The sequence below is a fragment of the Anabas testudineus genome, chromosome 14 (genome assembly GCF_900324465.2).
Source record: "Anabas testudineus chromosome 14, fAnaTes1.2, whole genome shotgun sequence".
Classification (NCBI taxonomy): Eukaryota; Metazoa; Chordata; class Actinopteri; order Anabantiformes; family Anabantidae; genus Anabas; species Anabas testudineus.
In genome coordinates, this window is record NC_046623.1 from 17,311,258 (window position 1) to 17,334,881 (window position 23,624).

General features: G+C 38.1%; 1 protein-coding gene across 3 annotated transcripts; it reads left to right on the forward strand.

Moving 5' to 3' along the window:
• Positions 1 to 217: 217 nt before the first annotated feature.
• On the forward strand, positions 218 to 23,424 carry LOC113170551 (solute carrier family 22 member 4-like). Of its 3 annotated transcripts, XM_026372677.1 has the most exons (11): positions 218 to 692; positions 1,284 to 1,387; positions 1,469 to 1,623; positions 1,717 to 1,888; positions 2,083 to 2,209; positions 2,318 to 2,418; positions 2,509 to 2,723; positions 3,017 to 3,199; positions 3,337 to 3,472; positions 4,007 to 5,089; positions 22,952 to 23,424. In XM_026372677.1, exons 1-10 carry the CDS (start codon positions 285 to 287, stop codon positions 4,083 to 4,085), a joined length of 1,680 nt encoding a protein of 559 aa, XP_026228462.1. In that variant the 5' UTR covers positions 218 to 284; the 3' UTR covers positions 4,086 to 5,089; positions 22,952 to 23,424. The 3 variants fall into 3 exon arrangements, with proteins under 3 accessions (XP_026228462.1, XP_026228460.1, XP_026228461.1); XM_026372675.1 differs by having other exon boundaries at positions 2,318 to 2,723; XM_026372676.1 differs by lacking the exon at positions 22,952 to 23,424 and adding an exon at positions 6,890 to 10,219 and having other exon boundaries at positions 2,318 to 2,723.
• The last annotated feature ends 200 nt before the right edge of the window (positions 23,425 to 23,624 follow it).

Sequence of the window (23,624 nt, forward strand, 5' to 3'; positions counted from 1 at the left end):
ATACACTTTCTTATTAGTTAAGTTCAACAAAAAAAAGGAAACATCTCGCATGTCGATGCGCCACAAATCTTGTTTGCAGCAAAATCAACTCGTACATGAGCTCAGGGGGTGTTTAGCTTTTATTAGCTGCACATTATGTAACCGCGTGTCCTCCCGGAGGTGGGGAGTCTGACATATAAAACATGAACTCTGCTCTGTCTGTCGTAGAGCAGTTCACACTCATCTAGTGTCTACGTCCCTTTTGTCTTTATTATTTTTTAAATATTAGTGGTTGGAGGGAGCTAATGGACAGCTTGAAAGTTAGAGACTATGACAGCATTACATCTTTCCTCGGAACGTGGGGACCTTTTCAACTCAGGATCTTTTTAGCGCTGGCCATCAGCATCCTCCCAAATGGGTTTGTTGGCATCTATATAGTGTTTGTAGGTGATACCCCACCTCACGAGTGCTCCATCCCTGAAACCTACGGCATCAGTGAGATGTGGAGAAACGTGACAATACCACTAGAAACTGTTGATGGCGTCACGAGACGCAGCTCGTGCTCAAGGCTTAACTTGGAAATGGTCAGGAACTACTCTCAAAATGAAATCATCCCAAATGTGGATGTAAACGTGAGTGACATTCCTTTGGAGGGATGTCTGGACGGGTGGACATACAGCGAAAACATCTACAAGTCAACCATTGTCACAGAGGTGAGCGACAGTCATGCGTTTTCAGTATTTTTGTGACTGTGTTTAGTTTTTGGGAGTTAAAACAGAGTTAAATATAAAAACTGTGGAACATCACCAAAATCAGCTCATAAGTAAAAAATCAACTAACCTCAAAAGAGCAGAGAGACACACAGAGACACACAGAGACGTCACTGTAATGTCTGTGCAAAGTCCAAAATGAAACGACTCTGCCACATGTCCGTACTCACTAAGTGGTCAAAGGCCAGATTTCCATTCATAATGTTAATCATACACACTTTATCCCATTTATGATCATAAATTTAACACTTCCCAAAGTGTGCTTGACGTAAACTGGGCGATATTAAAACGGAGAGCATCACCTGAACCAAGATAACTGGTTTAATAATTAGAGTCAGTAACTTGGTTATGATGACTCGTGGCTACTTTCATAACTTTAATAGATTTAGGAACGAGTGCAGGATTAAAGCTGGTGTGTTTGAATCGTTCACCACAGACCGCGGACATGTTTTATATATATTGATTACTGTGATCATTGTGCACACTGTGTGAATAATCACACAGCTGCATGGACTAAATGTGTTACCTTTGCAGTGGGACCTGGTTTGTGAGGATGGATACAAACTTCCCCTGGCCACGTCTATCCACTACATTGGTGTGCTGGTAGGAGCGTTTCTTTCAGGCCAGATGTCTGACAGGTCCAGACTGTGCACAGCATCATCTCAGTGTCTCTGTTATGCCTGCGACTAGTCTTTTAAAACAAGCTGCCACCCCTACAGGTTTGGAAGGAGACCGGCACTCTTTACCATGATGGTTCTACAAACGGTGGCGATCACAGCTCAGATCTTTTCTCCAAGTTGGGAAATTTTCAGCTTCATTTTCTTCTTTGTGGGTGCAGGAGGATACTCCAACTATATCATCGCCTTTGTGCTGGGTAGGATTTTGTTGACACCTACAGTCACCTCTAGACACCTGTTCATTCTACTGGGTTCATTTGGACTATTTCCTTCTTTTATTACACCTACAGGTACAGAAATTCTGAGTCCAAAATCCAGAGTAGTCTTCTGCTCCCTTGGGGTTTTCATGGGCTCAGCTTTGGGTTACATGGCAATGCCTGCAGCGGCATACTTTCTCCGTGAGTGGCGCATGTTGTTGATCCCCATGGCTGCCTCAGGCCTGATCTACATCCCACTGTGGTGGTAAGAATAACCATGAAGTAACTCAGCTTTCCATCTTAAAGCCAGGTTTGTTAGCTAAACTGTGAACCACACCACGTCTTTTGTCTCGTCCCCTCTGTTGGAGAAAACCTCCAACACTTGAGGAATGGAATGGACTCCGCCTGTGGATGGTGCAGGAACAAACTCACACTATGTCATGTGTTTCACGTCTTCAGGTTGGTGCCAGAGTCTCCTCGCTGGCTGCTGTCTCAGGGCAGAGTGAAGGAGGCCGAGACCATACTCAAAGATGCTGCCAGGAGGAATAACACAGAACCACCAGAGGCTATTTTTACACAAGCTGAGGTTTGTGAGTCACCGAGCTTATCATAGCAGTTCACCATATTGTGGCAGGACTGGTGATTAATCTACAGATTGAACGCTTTAGTTTTAATTGTTTCCTGTGTTTCTCAGGTTGAAGACGCTTTGGCTCTGAAGGAAAACAAATATAATGTGTTGATCATCCTGAGCCGCTGTAACATCTTCTCTCTGACGTTACTCTGTTCTCTTCTGTGGTACGTCTACAGTTTCCTCACATCATATCACGCTGCCTACATGTTTTCTGTAATCTCACGTCTTTATTTATTCTTCTGGATGTTTGCTAGGATCATCGTCACCATTAGTTACTACGGTTTAATCCTCAACACTTCAAACCTGCACGGTGACCCCTACGTGAACTGCTTCTTGTCTGCTGTGACCGAGGTGCCAGCTTACATAATTGCTCTGTTGCTTCTCCAGTACTGCTCCAGGCACTTCTGCCAGTCTTCCACGCTCTTCCTCGGAGGCACCATGATCCTCTGCGTTCACCTTATTCCAATAGGTAATGCTCCTTAAGTAGGTTGTACGTCGACTTCACTTCATGAGGAACATGCTTCGCACCTGTAAAGTGTAATTATTCCTGTTGTAATACGTTCAAAAAAAAGTCATAAGGCTTCATCCTCTGAAAACTTTATGGCAATTCTACCAACAGTTTTGATATATTTTCATATTTACCAAAGTTATCAACTAACATAGCTCTAAATATAGTGAAGGTATAATTTTTCACATTAACCTTCAGCTTCTACGTCTCCTGGACTAGTTGCTCTAATTAAAGTTGTATATTTATTACGTTAGGTTTCCCAGGTGTGGCTGTATTTCTTGAGATGTTGGGGAAGTTTGGCGTCACAGCAGCTTTTTGTGTTGTATACACTCTCACGTCGGAGCTCTTCCCCACTGTTATTAGAAATACAGCCATGGGCTGTTGCTCCATGTCTGCTCGCATTGGCACCATCATCTCCCCCTTCATCATCTACCTGGGTACGGTGAAGCCTACTTCTCTGTTTTACTTTCAGATTTAGTTTCTGCCATTTGTTATAATGAAATGTGCACGAAAGATTTATAATAAAGAACTTATCATCATTTTTTCTGGTGATATTTTCTTTCTTTGTTTGCAGGACAATACTTCAAGTCACTCCCATACATACTGATGGGAGGCTTGGCCCTGTCTGGTGCTGTCTTATGTCTTCTGTTACCAGAAACATTTGGGAAGACGTTGCCAGAAACCATGTCTCAAATGCAGCACATATGCAGGTACGTGTACACACTTCTGATACTATGGTTGTAACTAGATGCAGAACACCTCTAAAATAACAAGCTACGTTTCCCAGCTGCGTTGTTTCAGGTCACAGCAACATGTTGCATCACTGAACTAAATCCTAACAAGTCGTCTTCTGCTCCTAAATGATCAAACTTAAAAAAGGTTTTTTACTTTTTGTATCACATATGTAAACATAAAGAAGTTGTTTATACTATTGTTGCATATAAATAAAATGAACACATCCCTGCAGAGAGCTGCCTGACACAGTTTGGTTTAACTTTAATGAACACAGAACAGACAGAAGGTTAATCGGTCACTTGTTACCTGTCTTATTTTTCTGTTTTCATGTTGTGCTCTGTCTCTTGTGAGGCACTTTATAAACAGTTTTTTAAGACGTGTTGTGTAAATCAGTTAATCAATTGTCATTTTCTTGCTTGGACATTTACAACATGCTGACAAGCTGTTTATAATCATGAGCTACGAGCTTTGTCGTCGCTTGTTGAAAAATCTTCTTAATGTTCAAACAGGAGAAGAAGGAAAAAAGAAAAGGAAGCTGGAAATGGAGCCGACGCATCTGAGCATCAGAGCAAAGAATCCAAGTTATAGTTGGTTTGTTTCGACTCTTTTAGCATCAGATTTCTTTATATTGTAATGTCATTGCTGTTTATAAGCTGATTAACTTATTGTGTTCACTGTTATATGAATGATATGGCCACCTCCAGTATCTTAATGTTATCTTTATGAGACACAGAGCTGAGTTCCTGCATGTAAAAACAAAGAAGGGAGCTCTCATATCATTTTCTGGACACACTATCCACTCCACAGGATCAGTTCTGTTTTAGTGACCTTCACCGTGCAGAGAACAACAGTTACCAGCTGCTGCATTAACCAAATCAGTTCTCGCATGATTTGCATCTTTTCGCAGCTTCGTTTGGAGTCATGCGGACTTCCTTGTTCTGGAACTTGTCATTTACCAGATTTCACTGGAACAAACACACGAAAACTTAGATTGAAGTAGTGAAACACGTCGTAACAAGCCTCTCTCTGTCAGCTGAGCGTGTGTGGACAGGCTGAGAGTGACCCAGCTGGATACTTTCACTTCTATATGTGTGTGTTAATTTATGTTCCTGATGATGCTGAGTGAAATTTTAGAAATAAAAGGCACCAGGTTCTAAATAGTCATTCATTTGCTTGTCTTTGGGGAAGCACCGCTGTGCGGTACGCACGCTGCTGACGCGTCATCTGTTTCCATGGAAAGACTTCATTCGCTTCACTTTCAATTCAGATCTTCCAGGATGTTTGTGCATTGCTGTCGATTTCCCGTTTAAAGATGAATCACAATCCTTGTATTCGTGTGCAGTAGATGGGTTTGCACAGGGAGATGAAGCCGCTGCTGCCGCTGCTGCTGCTGTGTGTGACCTCGGCTCTGCGCGCTCTGGTTACTGCGACACTGCTGACGCCCGATTTAAAATAAAAGTGAAACTGAATGCAGACACTGCGACCGTTTGATGATCTGTTCAGCTTCTCTAACGTTTACCTGCTTTGGTGGATGGATTTCCTTCCACTTCAAACCCTCCACATGGAAGAATAAGACGGACAAATGGCTGAAGGTGAGTTTTCTCTTTAACGTCTGAATCCGCATCCTGTGGCACCAGATGGATGTGGTTTATACCCTAAAGAAACAGGCCATGAAATGGGATTCTTTACAAATAATCTGTCTTTGAGTACTCTTACCGTCTGGAATCGCGTGTTTATCCTTGTAATTTATGAAGTAGGCCTATTTGATTTTTTAAAGGACTCTTGTGACATTATAGTTAAAGTGAAACTGCGGAAACGGTGACAACAGATAACTGGTTCCCAAACAGCAGCAGTGGAGCCCTCTTCTCTTTTCTTTCACTGATTGTCTTCCTGCTTTGTTGTCGTGCTCTTTCTTTCTTTCCATCTTTAGTTTGAGTTGAGTTTTTAATGTGAATTTCCAACGTGTCCTTTCACTGTGAGGTCACTGAGGTTTGGTTCCAAAAGGCCTGAACGGTTGTTAATTAGTTCATGTTAGAAACACAAAGCCTGAACTGAACTCTTCCACCGTGTCATTGATGTGATGTTAATCCACGACAGTCACAGCTCATATTCCAGCTTGTGACTCTTTAAATGTCTATTTTTTGTTTGGTAACGTTAGTTTCAAATCACCACCAGACTGCGCCAAACGCCTGCGCAGCCCGAGGACGCGCACAGGCCGCTGTTTGTTTGTCCTTCTGAGCTGATGAGTACTTTTACTCTAGTACTTTTACAGTACTTATGTTACTGTACTCTTACTCTACTACATTTTCCCTCTACTATTTAAAAATGTCTGTTCAACTCAACAAGGCCTGAACATTTGATACTTCTGTACTTTTGCTTGTACTTTATTTTTAGAACATGTACTTTAATGTGAGTAAAACTTCAGTGGAAGGATTTTTACTACACTGTACTGCACTTTGCACGCTTGATATGAAACAGATAGAAAGTAACTCAGAACATTTAGACTACTGGTCATTTATTTAAGTATTTTCATACTTCTGCAGTTTTCTTCTAGTACATTTACTGAACTCTTCGGGTTTAGATTTTAATAACTGGAGGAAATATCTGGATCCACATTGTGCAGGTTTTTTATCCTCATACTTTTTCCCTCTTTGGAGATTAATTAATTTTTTAGGTTTATAAATTGCAAATCACTGTTTAAAATCAAACTAGTGGATTCTGGGTGCATAAATGATCTGAGCGATCTCATAAATATCAGTAATAATAACTGTGGTTCCAATACTGCAATTTAAAAATATTTAAATGTTTTGCAGAACAAAATAAATCAATTAAACACGTGTTATAATAAAAATGTAGTATTAGGCGAAATATGTTCCCACTAAATGTTATAATAATATATATTGTATTACTGAATTATTACTCGTGTATTATTATAAATTAGTATTTTACTTTAGTTTGATGTTGCGCTTATTTGAACATTTTAAAAATTAATTTATGGTCATGCATCTTATTTCATTACATACATTTCTATATTTATATATAAATGTGTTTTACAATATTCACAGTATTTGATCCTGCGACTGCACTTTTATTGAAGTGCAGTAGAAGTAGTATAAACGTATTCTGTATTTTAGCTGTACTAGAATATTTAGTTACATTGGAATAAGGGGTTAACTCCAACCCACTGGTATAAAGTAGACACTAAAACACTCTAACAGTGGTCAATAGTCACAGCGAGTACTTTAAAGTGCTGAAGTACACTGATACTGGGACTGGCGCCTTTGTTCCAAACACAGTCACCTCCTCTGGTGAAGTGTGAACTGATGTTGGTGTGATGAGTGAACAGCAGGTGTCACCATGAGACCTTGATTTGAACAACACTGTCTTCACAGAAACCGCTAGATGGCATCGAAGCGTTTGACAGAAGCAGCTCTTCAGATCTTCAGCTGTTGATTCGTCTGAAAACAGAAGCGCTGCTGTTTGTGACCACTTGTCTTGAAACTGAACTGGTCTCTAGAGAAAAGCAAGCAAAGACAGTTGAACGTAGAGAAATTCAGTCATCCCATTTTCTCACAGTCGCCCTGCAGAGCTAGAAACAGTCCTGCACTAAAAACAGGAAATTAATTTTCTAAACTGGGGCAGTGAGATTTGATCTACTCAACCAGCCAGGAGGGGCCTTTACATAACAGCTTCACAGGAACCTTTGTGCTGCACAAACATGTGTCACAGTAGCAGACGAGATATCGCACACTTGGACTGACTTCCCCAAACCAGTCTGCCAAAACTTTTACCCACCCAAACTCGACAGATATGACACAAACATACATACAATCAGGTGTCAGTGCAGACAAATGATTGAGCCTTAGCTATGTGACTGTCTTAGTTTCAAAGGATGTTTTGTTAGTGAATGTTATCAGCTTTGATCAGTCAGTGGAACAGATTTAATGAAGAGGAAGCGAACAGATAATCTGCCTGCGACTTTCACATGAGCACATGAAAAACAAATGAATGTATTAAAAACAACTAGTTATGAGTTGACTTTCAGGTTTTAGAAGCAGAAGTTCAAAGTGTTTCTCTCTTTGCAGATCAAATTAGGTTTGTCACTGAGTCATTTCAGTTAGAACTGTGTTCAGTCATTAGTCAACTGTGAATGTGCATCATGCTGGAAGACAAACACTGACCCCCGTGTGTGACCCCCGTGTGTGACCCCCGTGTGACTTTTCAAACCCTAACAGATGAGCTGTGATTCACTCTTAAAGTATCAGCTTCGATATGTTCGTTAACTCCAGGTTACGGCATGAATGACTGTGGTGCAAACTGCAGGTCTACACATAAACTAACTAATTCAAGTTAAAGGAAGTTCAATATAACCAGATCTGCACCAGAAACAAATCCCCAAACTTTCTGAGCTCAGCATTGGTGGCATTCCCCTTCAAGTACCAAGACCCTTTATGGGTTAACCACAATCAAGCATAATGTCTATTAGTATTTTTGGGTCATGTGTGAAACTGGTAAGTACCAAAAAAAAAAAAAACCCTATACAAAACAAACAAAGGCAGATTTCCTTAGGTTTGTTCACAGCCTTAGTTTTACAGTGCAGGGACAAGCGTGTTGTAAGATGCTGACATGTTAGAATAGATGTGACAGGAAGACTTAGACTTTTACAGTAGTTATGTTTTCTTAGACAGAACCTGTTTCAGTGCACACTGCACCCCACCCATCTGGTCCGCTGGGGAGTCTAAAACAAACACCATCATTTGTATGCTGATCTAAATGTGATATCTGAGGACACCACTGTCTGCAAGCTCCTCTCTACTCCAGTGTTTTCATTCACAAAAGCAAGTCATGCAGTAAAAACTAACAGATTCAATTCCCTCAAGAAGGAAACACACACTGACACGTAGAAATGGTTTTTATTTGGCTAATAACTTCGTCACTTTGGCTTCTACAGCAGAGCCAAAATGCTCCAGTCGACTGCAGCAAGGACGAGGTTGGGAGGGGCTGTGGAGACCAGACTAGCATTTCCCAACTCTAGGCAGGTTTCTCAGAAATGCTTTAGTGCCCCCTGTGAGCAGCACCACCTCCTGGTCAGACAGGGGAAATGCATGAGACTGCTTCTTTCAAGTCACGTGATTTAAAAGAAATCGTGCCTCCAGCTCAGAGTAGGTCACACTGTATCAGTGCAGCCACTGCCAGACAAGTGTTTTTCTATTATTGCATCATGTGTTTGTGCAGTTTTATTTCCACCATCTGAAGGTTATACAACTATCAATCGCCTGCAAGTGGCAGACGGTGCAGGAGTTGATCTCTCAGCTCTGAGATTTTCTTGCAGAGATGACCTGTGACTCACATGTGGGAGTTTTGGGTTTTGGATCGTGACTTAAACACACATGTGTCATAATATTGTCATGATGTTTTCTATGTCAGGTGCCTCTGTGCAGCCTCTGTTTACCACATGATTACTTAGAGTTGCTTGACCAGAGTTTCCAATATAACCTAATAAGTTCACAGCCAGGCTGGAGCTGGGTAACTGTGGTCACCGGTGGTATTTTCTTGATTTATTTTTCCAACTTGTAGTAAAAATGTCAAAAACTGGAGGGTGTTGTGTTGCAACACTGATAAAGCACATCACTTCTAGTATGTTTGCCTTGACGTAAAAGAAGAGGCTCTTTGCAGTAAGAAATAATTAGAAGGTGGCAGTTCTCAGTGCTGCTGCCAGCTCGCCTCAGGTCGAGATTAGCTGCCACCATAAAAACACACTAAGCACAGGACCACATGAATGCATGCTTTTATAAAACAAACAAATAACAATCTACGGTATGTTTTTGAACATGTCTCTCAACCTGCAGGTTTAGTTGCTTTTCTTTTGGTGTTTTCTTCCTGTTTTTTCTGCTTTTGTTGTTGTTGCCATAGCGTTGCACCTCAGAACCAACCCTCCTCACCTGTGGCCACTCCCACAGCAGATGGCATGGCAGCACAAAAGCATTTCAATTGAAATGAGGGTTTCAGGTAAACGAGGGATTGGATGTCATGAGGGTCACATAAGGACAATGACATTACAACGATATTTAAGTAAAACCTTTGATGTATTACCTAAAGTTCTATATTACCGAACTATCTCAAGCTGGATTTATTTTGCACATTAAAGCTGTTTGTATGTGACCAAAGTTAAAACTACACAAAACCAATGCTGAAGTAAAATGGCAAATACTTCTAGTACCATTTGTAATTCTTTACTCAACTATCAAATAAATGTAGTGGAGTAAAATTGAATGTAGCATAAACGAAAGTATTGCAGCTTCTGTGTTGCAGTAGCAGGAACATACTGTGTCTCAGCTGCATTATTCTTTAATGCACTTTCTCATGTCGAGGTTAGATAAAATGCATTGTCTCAGAAAACATAACATACTTTAAACACCTAGAAACAGAGTGTAGTGGACAGAATGAAGTGTTTCCTGTGTCACAGGAAACAGAACATTGATTAGAATCAAACACCACATTGTTGAGAATGGCTGCAGCTGTACCTGTCTACTCTGATAACCTTTTACACTAGGATAGAGTGTGACACATATACCAAGACACTCTGACATATAAACTGACAGTTGTTGAATAGAGACGGTGTTAATGATGTCATATTAAGATTCATATAATCTTCTACAGTGTAGAAAAGATTTTTTTTAAGCCTTGGGCAAATAAAATCCTAAAATCACAGAATATGCTCAGTAATGTGTGGCTCCTGTGGTTTTTTGTTTGTTTCTTTGTTTGTTCTTTACATCACTGCATCACTAACAGATATCTGATAGCCGATATCTCTAGAATAATGATTTTCGTGGTTAAAGGATGAGGTCACTGTGACCTTCAATCCATCCTGTCCATCTATCCCACTCTTGTGAATGCAATATTATATATTTTACTCAGGTTGCCTTTGCTTTATGTTTAAAATAGTTTGACATCAGTAGGATGCAAAGACTTTTTCTTAGCACAGTATTATCAAGAAATGGAAATAACATACTGTCACAATACAGTAAGAAGAGCAGCAATATGTTAAGTCAATGCACATAATAAAGATGCATTTCCAACATTGTAAAGAAGAAAAACTAGTTCATATGTTTCATCAAATGTCTGATCTATTTTGGAGCTCAAGTGACGAAGTGGCTCTAGTAATTGTGACTCTAGTCTGTTGGTGGTACTATTAAAGAAAACCGATTCAGAAAAGTGAAGAGGCAGTTAATAGATGGTTTGTTTTAGTTTCCTCGTGGCACTCCGTGTTGGTTTCTTGACCACGACCACAGTTGTTCCTTATGATTATTTTTACCAATGACAACATTGGCAGCTTAACCCTCAGTTAGTAATTTTACCCAAGCCAGGTAGTTTTTTGTAACCCTAAGTTTCTAATTCTAACCAAGGTGTATTTGTGTCTAAACCTAACCAAACCTTTTCCAGTCCCTCATAAAACAGACACATATTTTTAACAGTGATTCGTAACTTTTTTCAAAGTCAGTGAGAATTAATGTTAAGCTCCTTTTGGGGGCATCCTCTCAGAAAAACACTTAAAAATCATTAAAAATCATTCTGGAGTACATGTACACACAACATATTATGTGATTTTATTTAGCTGACAGTTTTGTATTAGTGTAGTTAACTGAAAACCATGTTTTTTTTAATCCAAAACAAGAATCAATAACCAATATTAGGCCCATCCCTCTTTAATCCATACATAATGAATATATACTTCCCAACCTAAATTGTCTAGTAAATCTTTATGCTGATGACACTGTCTTTATGCTCTCAGAGCCACCGCAAACCAGACCTTCCTCAGATTACAGACTGCTTTTAATACCTAGAGACGCTTGTCTGTTAATTTAAACCTTATTCTAAACAACAAAAGTGACTAAAATGTGTATTTCACCAGAGCACAAATCACTGATGTGTCCTTTCTTATATGTGCTCTAAATGAAGAGCATTACAAATACTTTGGAATTTGGTCCTACTACCAGTTGTCCTACAAACCCATCTTGATTATCCTTCCCAAAAATGTATATTTCACATAAAATTCTTACACAGAAACTGAGCCAGTATCTCTTTTAATGCCACATTATACAATCTACCAAATGTACGCTGGATTATGGAGATATCTTGTATGATCATGCTGCTGCAACTCTTAAACCACTGGACGGATGTATGATACATACCATTCATCGCTGTGTGTAAGGGTGTGTTAGGCCTTGTTGTCTAAGCTGCCAAGATATTTAACAGTCTTCACTGAGTTTAAAGCTCCTAGACATGCCATCAGATCATAGGAGAGATTGACTTTAAGGTTCCTCATACCAGCACGATGCGCCTTCTCACTTTCAAGCCAAAAGGGTTAGAAAGTGAGACTTAAGGTTTGCTTTGCTTTTTTACATTTCTTTTTTTCGCGTTGCCGTGTGTGCGCATGTACTGATTGTTTAGCTGTCACGATGTATAAAATATTCTATTTGCTCTTTTGTAAAAGAGTTCCTTATCTCGGTGAGCTTAAAAAAACTTAACCAACTGTCTTGCTTCCCAGCATGCAAGTGCTCTGTGATGAAATACCTCTAAGAGACTTCCTTAACTTAAAATTTATGACCCAAATTCTGACTGACCTTCATGGTTGAAATGAGAAGTGTGACTACACAAGATAAAGATGTCAGTAACACATGCATGTACCTCAGGAAGGAAGAAATGTATACAGTACCTCACTCATGAATCACAGAATGCATGCAGATGTTCACACACAGCAGAAAACACCAAAGTGGCAGTTATGTAATTTAAGCTGAAGGCAGGAAAACACAACAGACGGACACAGGAGAAACAATAAGTTGAATTATTTGATTCACAAGGTTATGCAAACTGTAAAGTGTTATTTTAAATACATCCTTCTGTGTGTTGGTTCTATTATTATGAGATGAGTCAGTGATGTGGCTGTTGTTCAATTAGTATTGCTCATTATGTAAATTTACCTGCTTTGCTCCGTGTTTGTTTTGCGTCTCGGTGTGGTAGCTTTGGCACAGTACCACCCCGCCAGTGAATGACAGCCTCCCCCTTCACAAGCATGTTTGTGTAAGATAGAGACAGAGTAAGGGGGGGGGGGAGACCAACAGGCCAAGGGTTTGGACTTTCCAGTAAATCAGCCTACTTACTTGCTTCTTTGGATAGTAATGGCAAGTCTGTAGGAACTACCAATACCCATGTCAGCCTACACACACACACCCATGTGCAACTCATGTAACCATTGGGTAACCTTGTCCTACAGGGCAAATAGAAACAGGTTTGTGTTTTCCAGAAGTCAGCTGACTTACAGTTTCTCTCCCCTGTCCCTCTTTCTGCCTCATTAGCTCATTATCATCAGTTTCTCAGAAATACCACTGTTCACATTAAAGATGTGACATGTAAGATCTATTCAGTGTTTCTACTCAGTATTTGGATCCTTTACTTAACTACAAATAACTCTTTTGTTTTTGTCTTTGAAGTTCTCCATGCTGCAGAAAGGAAAATATTTTTTTCCACTATGTATTGTTTGCAAAAAAACATTAACATTTTAATGTTTTTAGTAGTAGAAGGTAGTATTAAATCCTTAGATACAGCTTAGATTAAATGTACTTTGTACTCTACCACTAGATTCCAAATGGTATTTTACTCTAATGACTGTACAGTACGAGTTTGTGTTTAATATTCATCCACGATTGTACAGGTGAAGGTTTGATGCTGCATAGTGCCAGTTTCAGAACATTAAATCATAGTATATTTAATTTGAGGGGGGGGTGGTACTTCTGTTTTGGAGTGGCAGTAGCTCAGTTGGTAAAGCAGGCTACATGTCGAGGTGTGATCTGTACTGTCTAGCAGCTTTTCCAACCATGATTTCCTCAAGGGGATCAATAAAATATGTCATTATCTTTATTTTTTTACTCTATATTGATCTATTTTAACATTAAAGAGCTTTTTTCATTTCATTTCATCCCCAGCCTGTGGCTCAAAAAGACAAATAATATTGACCATGATTCAGTCATGTAAACAGGAAAAATATAAAAAATATAAAAAATATAAAATATACTCACGTAGTTCACCTTAAAGATACAACTGAGAAACAACCCATAACGGTTTGTCCCAGTCTGCAGCTTCTCCGAGGTTGTTTTCTTGTGTCTTATATAGATGTTATTTTAGATTTTGTGACCGTTTTCAGAACGTGTCTTACAGAACCCTGGCAATGACGCTGTTTTTCCATACTGGATCTTATTGTTGTGATGTTCGCCAACATGAAGTTGTCTCTCAACAAGTAGCAGCATGAACACAGTCTGTGATCAGGGTTTGTTGCCGTGTTTAAAATGGCATTCAGTTGAATCCACTGTGCACTATACCCCCCGAAACCACCAAGCTTCAGTCGTCTTTCTAGGTAAACGTTTGTATAATTACTTAACTAAACACCTACATAAAACAAAAAAGTCATAGTGAACTCCAGAGTTTCCCTTCAGAAGACTTTAATGACTGTAACTGAAAGGGTTTAAAACAGTAACCCTCTTATTTAGGATACGTCATCGTAATAAAACAAATATTGAAATAAAATAATGATGTTTGGGCAAATTGCACAAGATTTTACAGCGAGGGGTTGAAATAACATGTTTCTGTAGGTGAACAGTACGCAGGATTTATAGAAATTATTATGACAAGCAAACTGCTGAAAACTGCTTTTAAAATGATTTAATTAGTCCAATGCACAGAAAGAAAAATAGAAATGAGCTCAAACTAGACACATCCAACGTAATTAAAACTTCAGAACCAAAAAAAGTTGAACACTGTTACTCCTTCATCCATTAAAAATGGATTCCACAATGCAAGGATGAGCTCAGTCTGCAGGATGAATTGTTCCAGCAGGTAGCTCGTGCATGTCTTTGTTTTAATGAAAGACGTTCAGCTCGGAATTCAAGCTAAGTGATAAGTCATGTTGATAATAATTAAATACAAGGTTTGTATTTAATTCGCCCTGCAGAATATTTGCTGTACTCCACCTCTTTTACAAATAAAAGAATAAAATGTAGAAAAAATGAGGTTTTACTTTTTAGTCACAGAACGTTATTTATATTCTACTGTCCTCACATTTACCAAAGTTGTAATTACATGTAAAACTTTAACCATAAGTTCACAGCTTTGTTCAGGTGTGACGACACTTACATTTACACCATCTGTTTGTTTGTAAGAGCACAAATAACTCTGCTATTTCCAATAGCACCCAGAAGAAGGAATATTGTATATGAAGTGTGGTCAGATGTTGTCAATAATTCACTTATAGTTGGATTATTGCTTTATTTTCCATACAATAAATATCTATAAGTGTACACTTATGAACAGTTATGGTCCTCTCTCCATCTCCTTACACATGTATATCTATTGTAATATGTTCATATACACAATGAACACAGTTATTTAAAAAATCTATAGATGCTGCTATAATATTGTTATTATGGTTAAAGATATTTGTGTAGTGAAAATCTGACATCGTGACAGCCGCTGTTTGGTTAGTTAATCCATTTTACACTTTGTAAAATGTACTTTTTTGTATGGTAAATAGAGGTAGTATGTTTCTATAGGTAAGTAATTTATTAAAGTCGAGATTTTCAATAATTCAGACAAAAAATTATTTTCAATATGTGAACAAATACACTGTAAAACCTTAAACAGGAATGTAGTGAAGTCGACTCAGCGCGTCTTGTTAAATTAATGTAAAAATGTGCATTTCGAATTTCTAATTAAAATAAACAAACTTCTTAGAATCTGCTCAAATCATTAGATGCACAAAAACAAAACTAACAGACATCCCAGCATGCACTGTTTTAAAAGCTCAACAGGTTTTTCTATTATTGTAGTTTAAAGTAAATTAAACATTCATGATGGAAACAAATACTTTATTTCCATAATCATAATTTATGAAAATAATAACGACACTAAGACCGTTATCGATCTTGAATTCAGTCCCACATTGCAGGGGTGGGTTCAGTCTACAGTTTCACCTGAGGTTCCAACAGGTACCTGCACGTTCTTTAGAAATGCATCACGCGCTTGTGTTGTGATGAGAGAGGGGATCTGGCAGTTCAACTGAGCAGCCAAACAAAATGAGAAGTCCCACTGATTATTCAAATGGAGCATAGGAATGTTTGTTTATGAAAGAAGAAGTTTTAAGGTTCATAATTATCTGACTCTTGTAAACTGGATTCCTGCAGGGCACTTACTGTATTTCCACTCTTTTAACCTCCTCAATTTACAAAAACTGAAGCACACAAACAGATTTAACTATCAAAACTGAAAATGTTGAGTGATTTTTGTCAGTCAGAGTAGTTCTAGTCCACAGCTCCACAATTGTCTTATGCTAACACCTGACTCCAATAAGCTTTATAGAGGTCATTATTCTAAGGGTTCACATACTTTTTCCACTTGCACTGTGACACATTATATTTGTTAATACTCTTGACTTAGATGAAGATCAGATCACATTTTATGACAAATTGATGCAGTAAACTGTCAAATTCCACAAATTTCACATACTTTTTCTTGCCACTGGTGTGTTGATTCTTTCAGTATCCAAAAACTGCAAACTATCAGTAAGACAAGCTCTCCACTTGGCCGGCATTGTTCTTTTTTGTTTGTTTGTTTTCAGGTATCTGACAAAGCAGAGCAGAGACACAGAAGGTCTCTCGATATGAAACATCCGTCAGCTCATTTATTTTAACTTCTCTGGTAAACCATGTGAACTAAATGCTGTTAACTCAGTTTTACCTGATCTATAAAATCAAATCATATTAAGTTAGAAAGTTGTAAAACATGGGGAATGACACACACACACACACACACACACACATACTGAATTCATTAATTCCTAAATCTGACTTTGGTTTAAATTCTTCTTCACTCGGCCCAGAAATGATTTGGAGCAAATGTTTTCAACATGACCCGGGGACAACTCCTACCTCCATCTCTAACTGTTCATAGTTTTGGGATGTGTAAGATTAGGAGTGTCCTGCTGGGAGCCAGCTCAGACTTTCATACTTAGTCAGTATGAAACTGACAAACATAACTGCTGAAACTCCTCTTTGTTTTTGGTGTTTTAGATGCTGAGTGTGATAATTAGTTCTTAAAAATCAATTAAAGTTGAGTCACACATTCATAGATAAATAATAGTAACAGCCAGTGTGAGGTGGCACATGATGGCTGAGTTAGATGTTTTGTCTAGAGTCTTTATTGAGATCAACCATAAAAACCTCATAGTGATGGTGGAAAAAGTATGTGTATCCCCTTGGTAGCAATCAAGCGCTTCCTGTAGCTGTGGATCAGACCTGCACATTGGTCAGGAGGAATTTTAGCCCATTGTTCCTGCAGAACTGCTTTAGCTCTGTGTGTTATTACTTTAGGCACATTACATCTGTTAACACTCTTGACTTAGATGAAGATCAGATCACATTTTATGACAAATTAATGCAGAAAACCCTGAAATTCTAAAAGGTTCACATACGTTTTCTTGCCACTGTACCATTAAGGATTGGTCACATATCCTTCATTTCATTATACAAACGTCCAACCTGAGATTTTCATTTAAAGAAGCAGGCAGCATGGAGAAATGCAAATTTCTGAACACACGCACACACACACACAACACACATATTTGCACCCAAAAGCTGTTTGTCCTCAAGGGGTTCTGCAGACTTGTTGACTGATTCAAATCTTACCTTCTTCCTCACACATTATCTTAGCAAGATTGATAGAAAATAAAATTCAGTTCTAAGTCTGAGGACCAAGGTAAACGTGACACAAATTATACTGCCCGCTTCATATGTTTACTTGAAAACGTAATTAGTCCTCATACAAACGTCAGTCATTACTGCATTTGTTATGCAGTAATGTTACACATGCAATCCTCTGCCACCAACTATTCATTTATGCATGTGCGTGCATGTTGGTATGTATTGTATGTGTTCAGCATCAAACACTGAAGATTACCACCGGCAGTAAATCACACAGAGGACGTCTCCAAACCTGAAAATCCAAGTCCCACAGTTCATTGTCTTTTTTAAATTCGTGGTTAGACCTTTAATCATGTGGGTTCACGTCAAATATTAATTGATCCAGAAATGCTGTGAGTTACTGTTATGACATAAACACAATAGCAGTACGCCTTTGTTGTTGACTTTTAATTTATAGTAATTGACAGATGCATTGGTGTTGGAGCTTTTTATTAAATGAAAACAACATGGCAGCGGTAGAGAGTATACTGTGGCCTTGAGAGCTTAACACACTGCATCTTGAGAAAAGACATGCTAATAGACTTAAAAGAAGCAAAGTAAGACAAGCTCTTCATCAATGTGACAACACAGGTGCAGCATTTAGGGGGAAAATGCTGCAAAATACGTCGTCCTTGGTTCGGTTTTGTAAATTTTTGTTAAGCAGTGATACTGCACAACAAAATGATAAATATGATGCTGCAGTTTTACAATGAAAAGAAAGAAGAAAAACACCACAAACCTATGTACAAAGTACAAAATACCTCTTATCTCTTATATCATATATATTATATATATTACGATATTTCCCACTTGATTAAATGAACTACAACAGTGTTAACAAACTTGTTGGCTTCATTTTCTAGCGGGTAACCATATTGAAGTGATTTGTAAAGGTTTCCAGGGCAGAATAACAGGAGCATTTGCCTTTTTAATTTTCTCAAACATATTTTAAGATCATACAAGTCCAAGCAGTAAACATTATTGAATTCTTTGTACAAGCCATATATTTGCGTAATTGTCACAAAGGGGGCATATTTCTAAATCCCAGTAGAGGATCGTTACGGCTCATTTTCCTGCAAGAGGATCTAAATTCCAAATCCAACCAAAGTACAGGAGTAAACTTCCTGTGGTCAGTGAGACTTTCTGAACTCTCCTAGTGGCATAAACAGTGCATTTTTGGGCTTTCTTCCATTTTACGCAAGAATCTGGCAATCTGGGTTTCTCCTCACATTTGGTTCATCGGTTATAGTGACATCTTAACATGGGTGGTACCAAACATGCACAATGGGAGCACTTGAAAGTTTGGACATCCTGCGACTGTCCCAGTTATACACTGTAGAGACGGGCAATACAAGATTCAAAATACACAAATTAAAACAGGAAAAACACAAATTTGATGTTTATTTTTATGAAGTTCTGAACATCTGCTCTGTGAAACCAGATACATATAATTCACTGAAAACTGTCGTCTCTACTCTACCTATTGTTGTATGTATGTGATCTATAGCTGCTCTGAGCAAACTCTGTTTCCTCTACACTGAGTGTCTTTGAGTGCAAGACACTTGTATACAATACTGTAATACTCCCGTAGTAGAAGAGCAGAAAGCTATTGTACCACACAAAGAGATAACGTGCATTCCTTTTAAAACTTATCTGACTACAGATCACTACGGCACTACTGATATTATAGGCTACAGGTAAATGAAGTTCGCTTCTATGTCACTTATCAGTAAATGCACTTTACAATGTATGTCAAGTTGGAGCCAAGGATCCAACTGCTGACTGTGCAACGAGTGTGGCTCTGCCCATAGCTCTGCCTATAGTCTGAAGTTGATGACAGAAAATTGACAACAAAATATTTTTTTCCTTCTATTTGATTCTTTACATTTTCTAAGTGGAAGTAAAAGAAAATTGCAAGAAAGTTTGGGAGGCATTCAACCAAATGTTATTCAAAAAAAAGGTTAAAAAAAAAATTTGTTTGCACGCCCAAATATGCAGGAAGTTGCTTGCAATTTTTTCAAGCTTACAGACCAGAGGAGGAAAACAAACACGTCAGCTTGTACCAGAGCGTCTTCAGTGTGCAATCAATCACTACATAAAAAGATTTACACCACTACAGTGTTAAAAGAGTGTCCCTCAATTGTATATAAACATATTGATTAGAATTTGGATTTTAAAATACTAAAAGAGCTGCAGTGGCTTATTACTAATATTATTAGGACTTGAACTGTAGGTTAATTAGTCAATTATTGTCTATGTAATCTGGTTGACATCACATTTGCTTTAAAGTATATTTATTGTTCCAAATACGTTGTGAGTAAAGTTATTTTGTAGAAAATAGAGCTACCACGTGACTAGTTAACAGACTTAAACATATAAACATTTAGCCTTTCAGTATCTGGAATTCTCTACAAAACACTGAGTTTAGAAATGTGCTTGTTTTCCACTTTAAGCTAAATGGAGCATTTTCCCAGAGTAACTTTGTTAAATTACACTTTATGTAATTTTGGATAATGATCATGGAGTTTTGACTTATGATTCTGGATTGCAGCACAAAGAATGTGCAATTGAAGTATTAACCATGATATTATGTTATGAGTGATAAGTGTAACAGTGTCACAAGAGTGAAAAACCTAGGGAAATGCCAAGTTGGCCTGAGTTCACCCTGATGTGGTGTGTGTCTGTATGTGTGAAAGCTCAGGGGAAGTAACCTCCCTCGCTCGGCCCGTTCAAAGTGACTCAGTTTGTAGTGTTATTAAAATGAGTACAAGTGCAGCAAAATGTTGATAATCACCAGACGGAAAGCACCAGAGATAACTCTCTCTGTTCCCCCGCTGCATCACGAGCACACACACACATTAACACACACACACACACACACACATTAACACACACACACAGTCCCCCCTCCCGCCCTGTCTCTACTTCTACTGTCTTCTCATGTGGTTTTTACATGTTGGGTGTGTCTGCTGCCATCTCATATATGCACACTGCAGGAAGGCACAGTTTTGAGTTTATATTTGTTTCTGTCTGTTCGAGACGCCGGGACTCCGTTCAGAGCAGTCACCATATTCTTGTCCGCTTCTGACAGATTAAACAATGACAACAATCCTTCTGAAATCTTTCTAGAGCTCAACTTATGTCCAAATACTGTTGGCTTCACGGTAATTTGTTAACATAAACACATTTATTTTACGTCAGACCCACATTCTGTGTCCTGCTGCTGTAAATATTCACTACTGCCAAAAATAGTCCCCAACTGATGCATTTTTAATTCCTGTTGTTGACTAAAAACTACAGCGGCCTGCTGTTTTAGGAAGCTTTATTTTTGACTTGTGTATGGTGTCTTACTTCTTGGTATTTTCTTGTTTACAACGATATATTTAATATATTAAACACCGAACTTTGCAAAACTCAGATGATCAAACTCACAGTGCAAAAACTTAGAATCCAAGTCCAGGTGTGGCACCAAGCAGGATTACTCCGTTAGCCAGGTAACCTTTACTTCTATTACAATTATTTTTACAAATTCAGATCCAAAACATTAAAAACGTATTAAAAACTAGCACCAAATACTTTTCACATGTGAGCTGATCCTCCAGTTTACCTGGAATATGCCCGACACCTGAACCTGTGCTAAAAGAGATCATGTCATGAGGGCAAAATCTCTAGAAATGTAATATTTTTGTTGTAAACAAATCTGGATTTTGTATTTTCTGACAACAACTGAAAAAAATTTTACTTTTGCACCAAAAAAATGCACCTTGACTCGTCATTTAACCCGTGCAGTCTTAACTAAAACAGTTTAGACAGTGCAAACAGCTCGAACACTGCTGTAAAAACTGGATTGATGGTTTTATTTATCAGAGCAGAACATTTTATTTATCTCATAGATTTTTATTTTATGGCCAAAAGTTGTAGTTTCAGTTGTTTATAATTACAGTAGTAATTATAATAATAGTAGTTAAATTACAGTAATTTAACTACTATTTACTACTTACTCACTATGTAAATATGAATGTAGTTGAACTAGTGTAATCTAATGCTGTTCTCCAATAAAGACGGAGTAAAGAACTGAACCTTCACTCATTTCTGAGTCATTTCTGAGTTCTGAGTCCTTATAATTAAAAGTTGTTGCCTTTAAATATTTGTCAGTGTAAAAATGATGTTGCTCCGTCAGTACCTGATGGTGGATGATGTTTTATTGTCAAACTTAAGTTGTTTAAGGGATAATAAGAGGGGACAACTGTTAACTTTATATTATGCTAAACAACACTGAGCTGTCACAGTAAGCTGGAATCAGCAGGTGCAAACATGCACATCCATCAGTCGCCATCACTGCTCTGTCTCTGCATCAGGTTGGTGCAGGTTGGCAGTGCCAACATTTTTGCAACAGAGAAAATGGCAGTTGAGGCACTTCCCAGGAGGCATTTTCCACTTCCTCCTCCCCTGACCTTTGTTTGCATGACCAGTTGTGCTGCAGCAGCAGAATTGAACCTTTGCTCCACTGTAAAGAAAAAAATAGACAAGCTAAGTCATTGCTGCAGATAATGTTGAAAATTATTCTAAGAAACCGAAATACACAACATTGACTTCTACTAATACGTAGTTAGAGCAACAACCCTCTAGTTAACATGGATACACACTGTAGGCTGCAGACACCCACCAATAGTTAAATATTTCAACTTTATTTCTGATTAATTCAATTAAACTTGATCATTTTAAATAACATAATACAAATTAGGCTTAAGTTGAATGTCTGAATTTCTGGTGCTACAGAATATTTATGTAAAGAGTCCGACGTACAGTCGGCCGTTGTTGTTTCAGTGACTATGCAGGTTTGTTGTTTTTCCTGCTTGTGTAGATTTATATCACAATCAGCACCTGTTTAGGTCACCTGCTGTGAATTTACTATACAGAAGCTTCACGTGTTATTTATGTACATCAAATATGGGTAAATGCATTCATTTGTCAATGACAGATACGGTTTACTGTATCATCCCCAGTGATATAATCAAAACATGTTTTTATTATTTATTATCATTATTTTAATGCACAATTCAGTAAATTACACTGAAGTCAAGTTCACTGAAGAATGTGAAAGAAAATGGGTGAAGTTTCCAAGTGAGTTTGATGTTAGTTCGGAGGTCTGAGTCTTGAAGGATGAAGGACTGATCAGTCATTTATGACGTTTAGCAGCATGATCTGTGGACTGTCTGTGGCTGCTCCTTTAAGTAAGTGATGCTTACTTACTAAATGCTTTTAATTTGGTAACTGTCAGACAGAAAGGGGGTTCCGTTCTTTCTGGTTTCCACACAGGAGAAGAAAGTTAGAGCTGAATTACTACATTAAAATATTAAGAAGAGTGAAGACGTGATCGGACGGTCTATAGAAATAGTTGCTCTTCTACATCCTAACTCTTTATTTTAGTTATTTTGAATCAGTACATTCACCTCAGAGGTTTTTTTTTTTTTTTTTTTTTGGCAGCTTCCTCAAACTTCTTTCTTTCTTTCTCAGACTTATCAGTTGTGGGATTCCTCAGATCTGACCTAACATGCCCGATGCTTATGTAAAATTACACAGGAACTGAAAATTAGTGCACAATTCCCCTTGTTTAGGAGAATATGATTATGCATTGAAATACTTCTTCATTCTCTTTTCTGACAGGACACCAGTTTACCAAGTATAAGAAGCGGTGGTGCCCTCAGCTTCTTCATCGGAGACAGAAGAGGGAAGAAGAAAACGTGATTGTCGTCTGACTGATGTGTGAAACTACGATGGAGACACACTGTGGGAATTGTGCAAATATGACTTTAGCAACAAAATATGGACTTACAGCACATAATATATACATTTCAGTGTTTCACATCTGGTTTTCAGTGGTTTTTCCAACCTCAGCTCATGTGCCTATGAACAAACAATTAATGTATGTTTTTAAATCATTTTTTTAATCAAAAATTTTAATACAGCTTGACACTAATGGTAAGAATCAAAATTAGCTAATAGCTAACTTGTAATGTAAATATCACTTTATGTTAGTTCACTAACATCCAACTACATTATAAAGTGAGTCAGTAAGAGGTATTGTTTGAGGCTGTTTTCTATATTTTACAATAAAACTACAGTTCGTGGTAAAGTTGCTTTTTGTGTAAGTTTTTTCTTTTATATGTTTTATAATTGGAATTTAGTTTGTGACAGGTGAAGATAAACAGACAAGTTACGGGATTCATGAACTAAGTCTTACCTTTAACAGCTTTTTTTATTAGAGGAGTTTGGTGTACTTGCGTGTCACACCTGTACCACCTACCTGTCTGTATCAGTGTATCAAACAGGTTGGGCT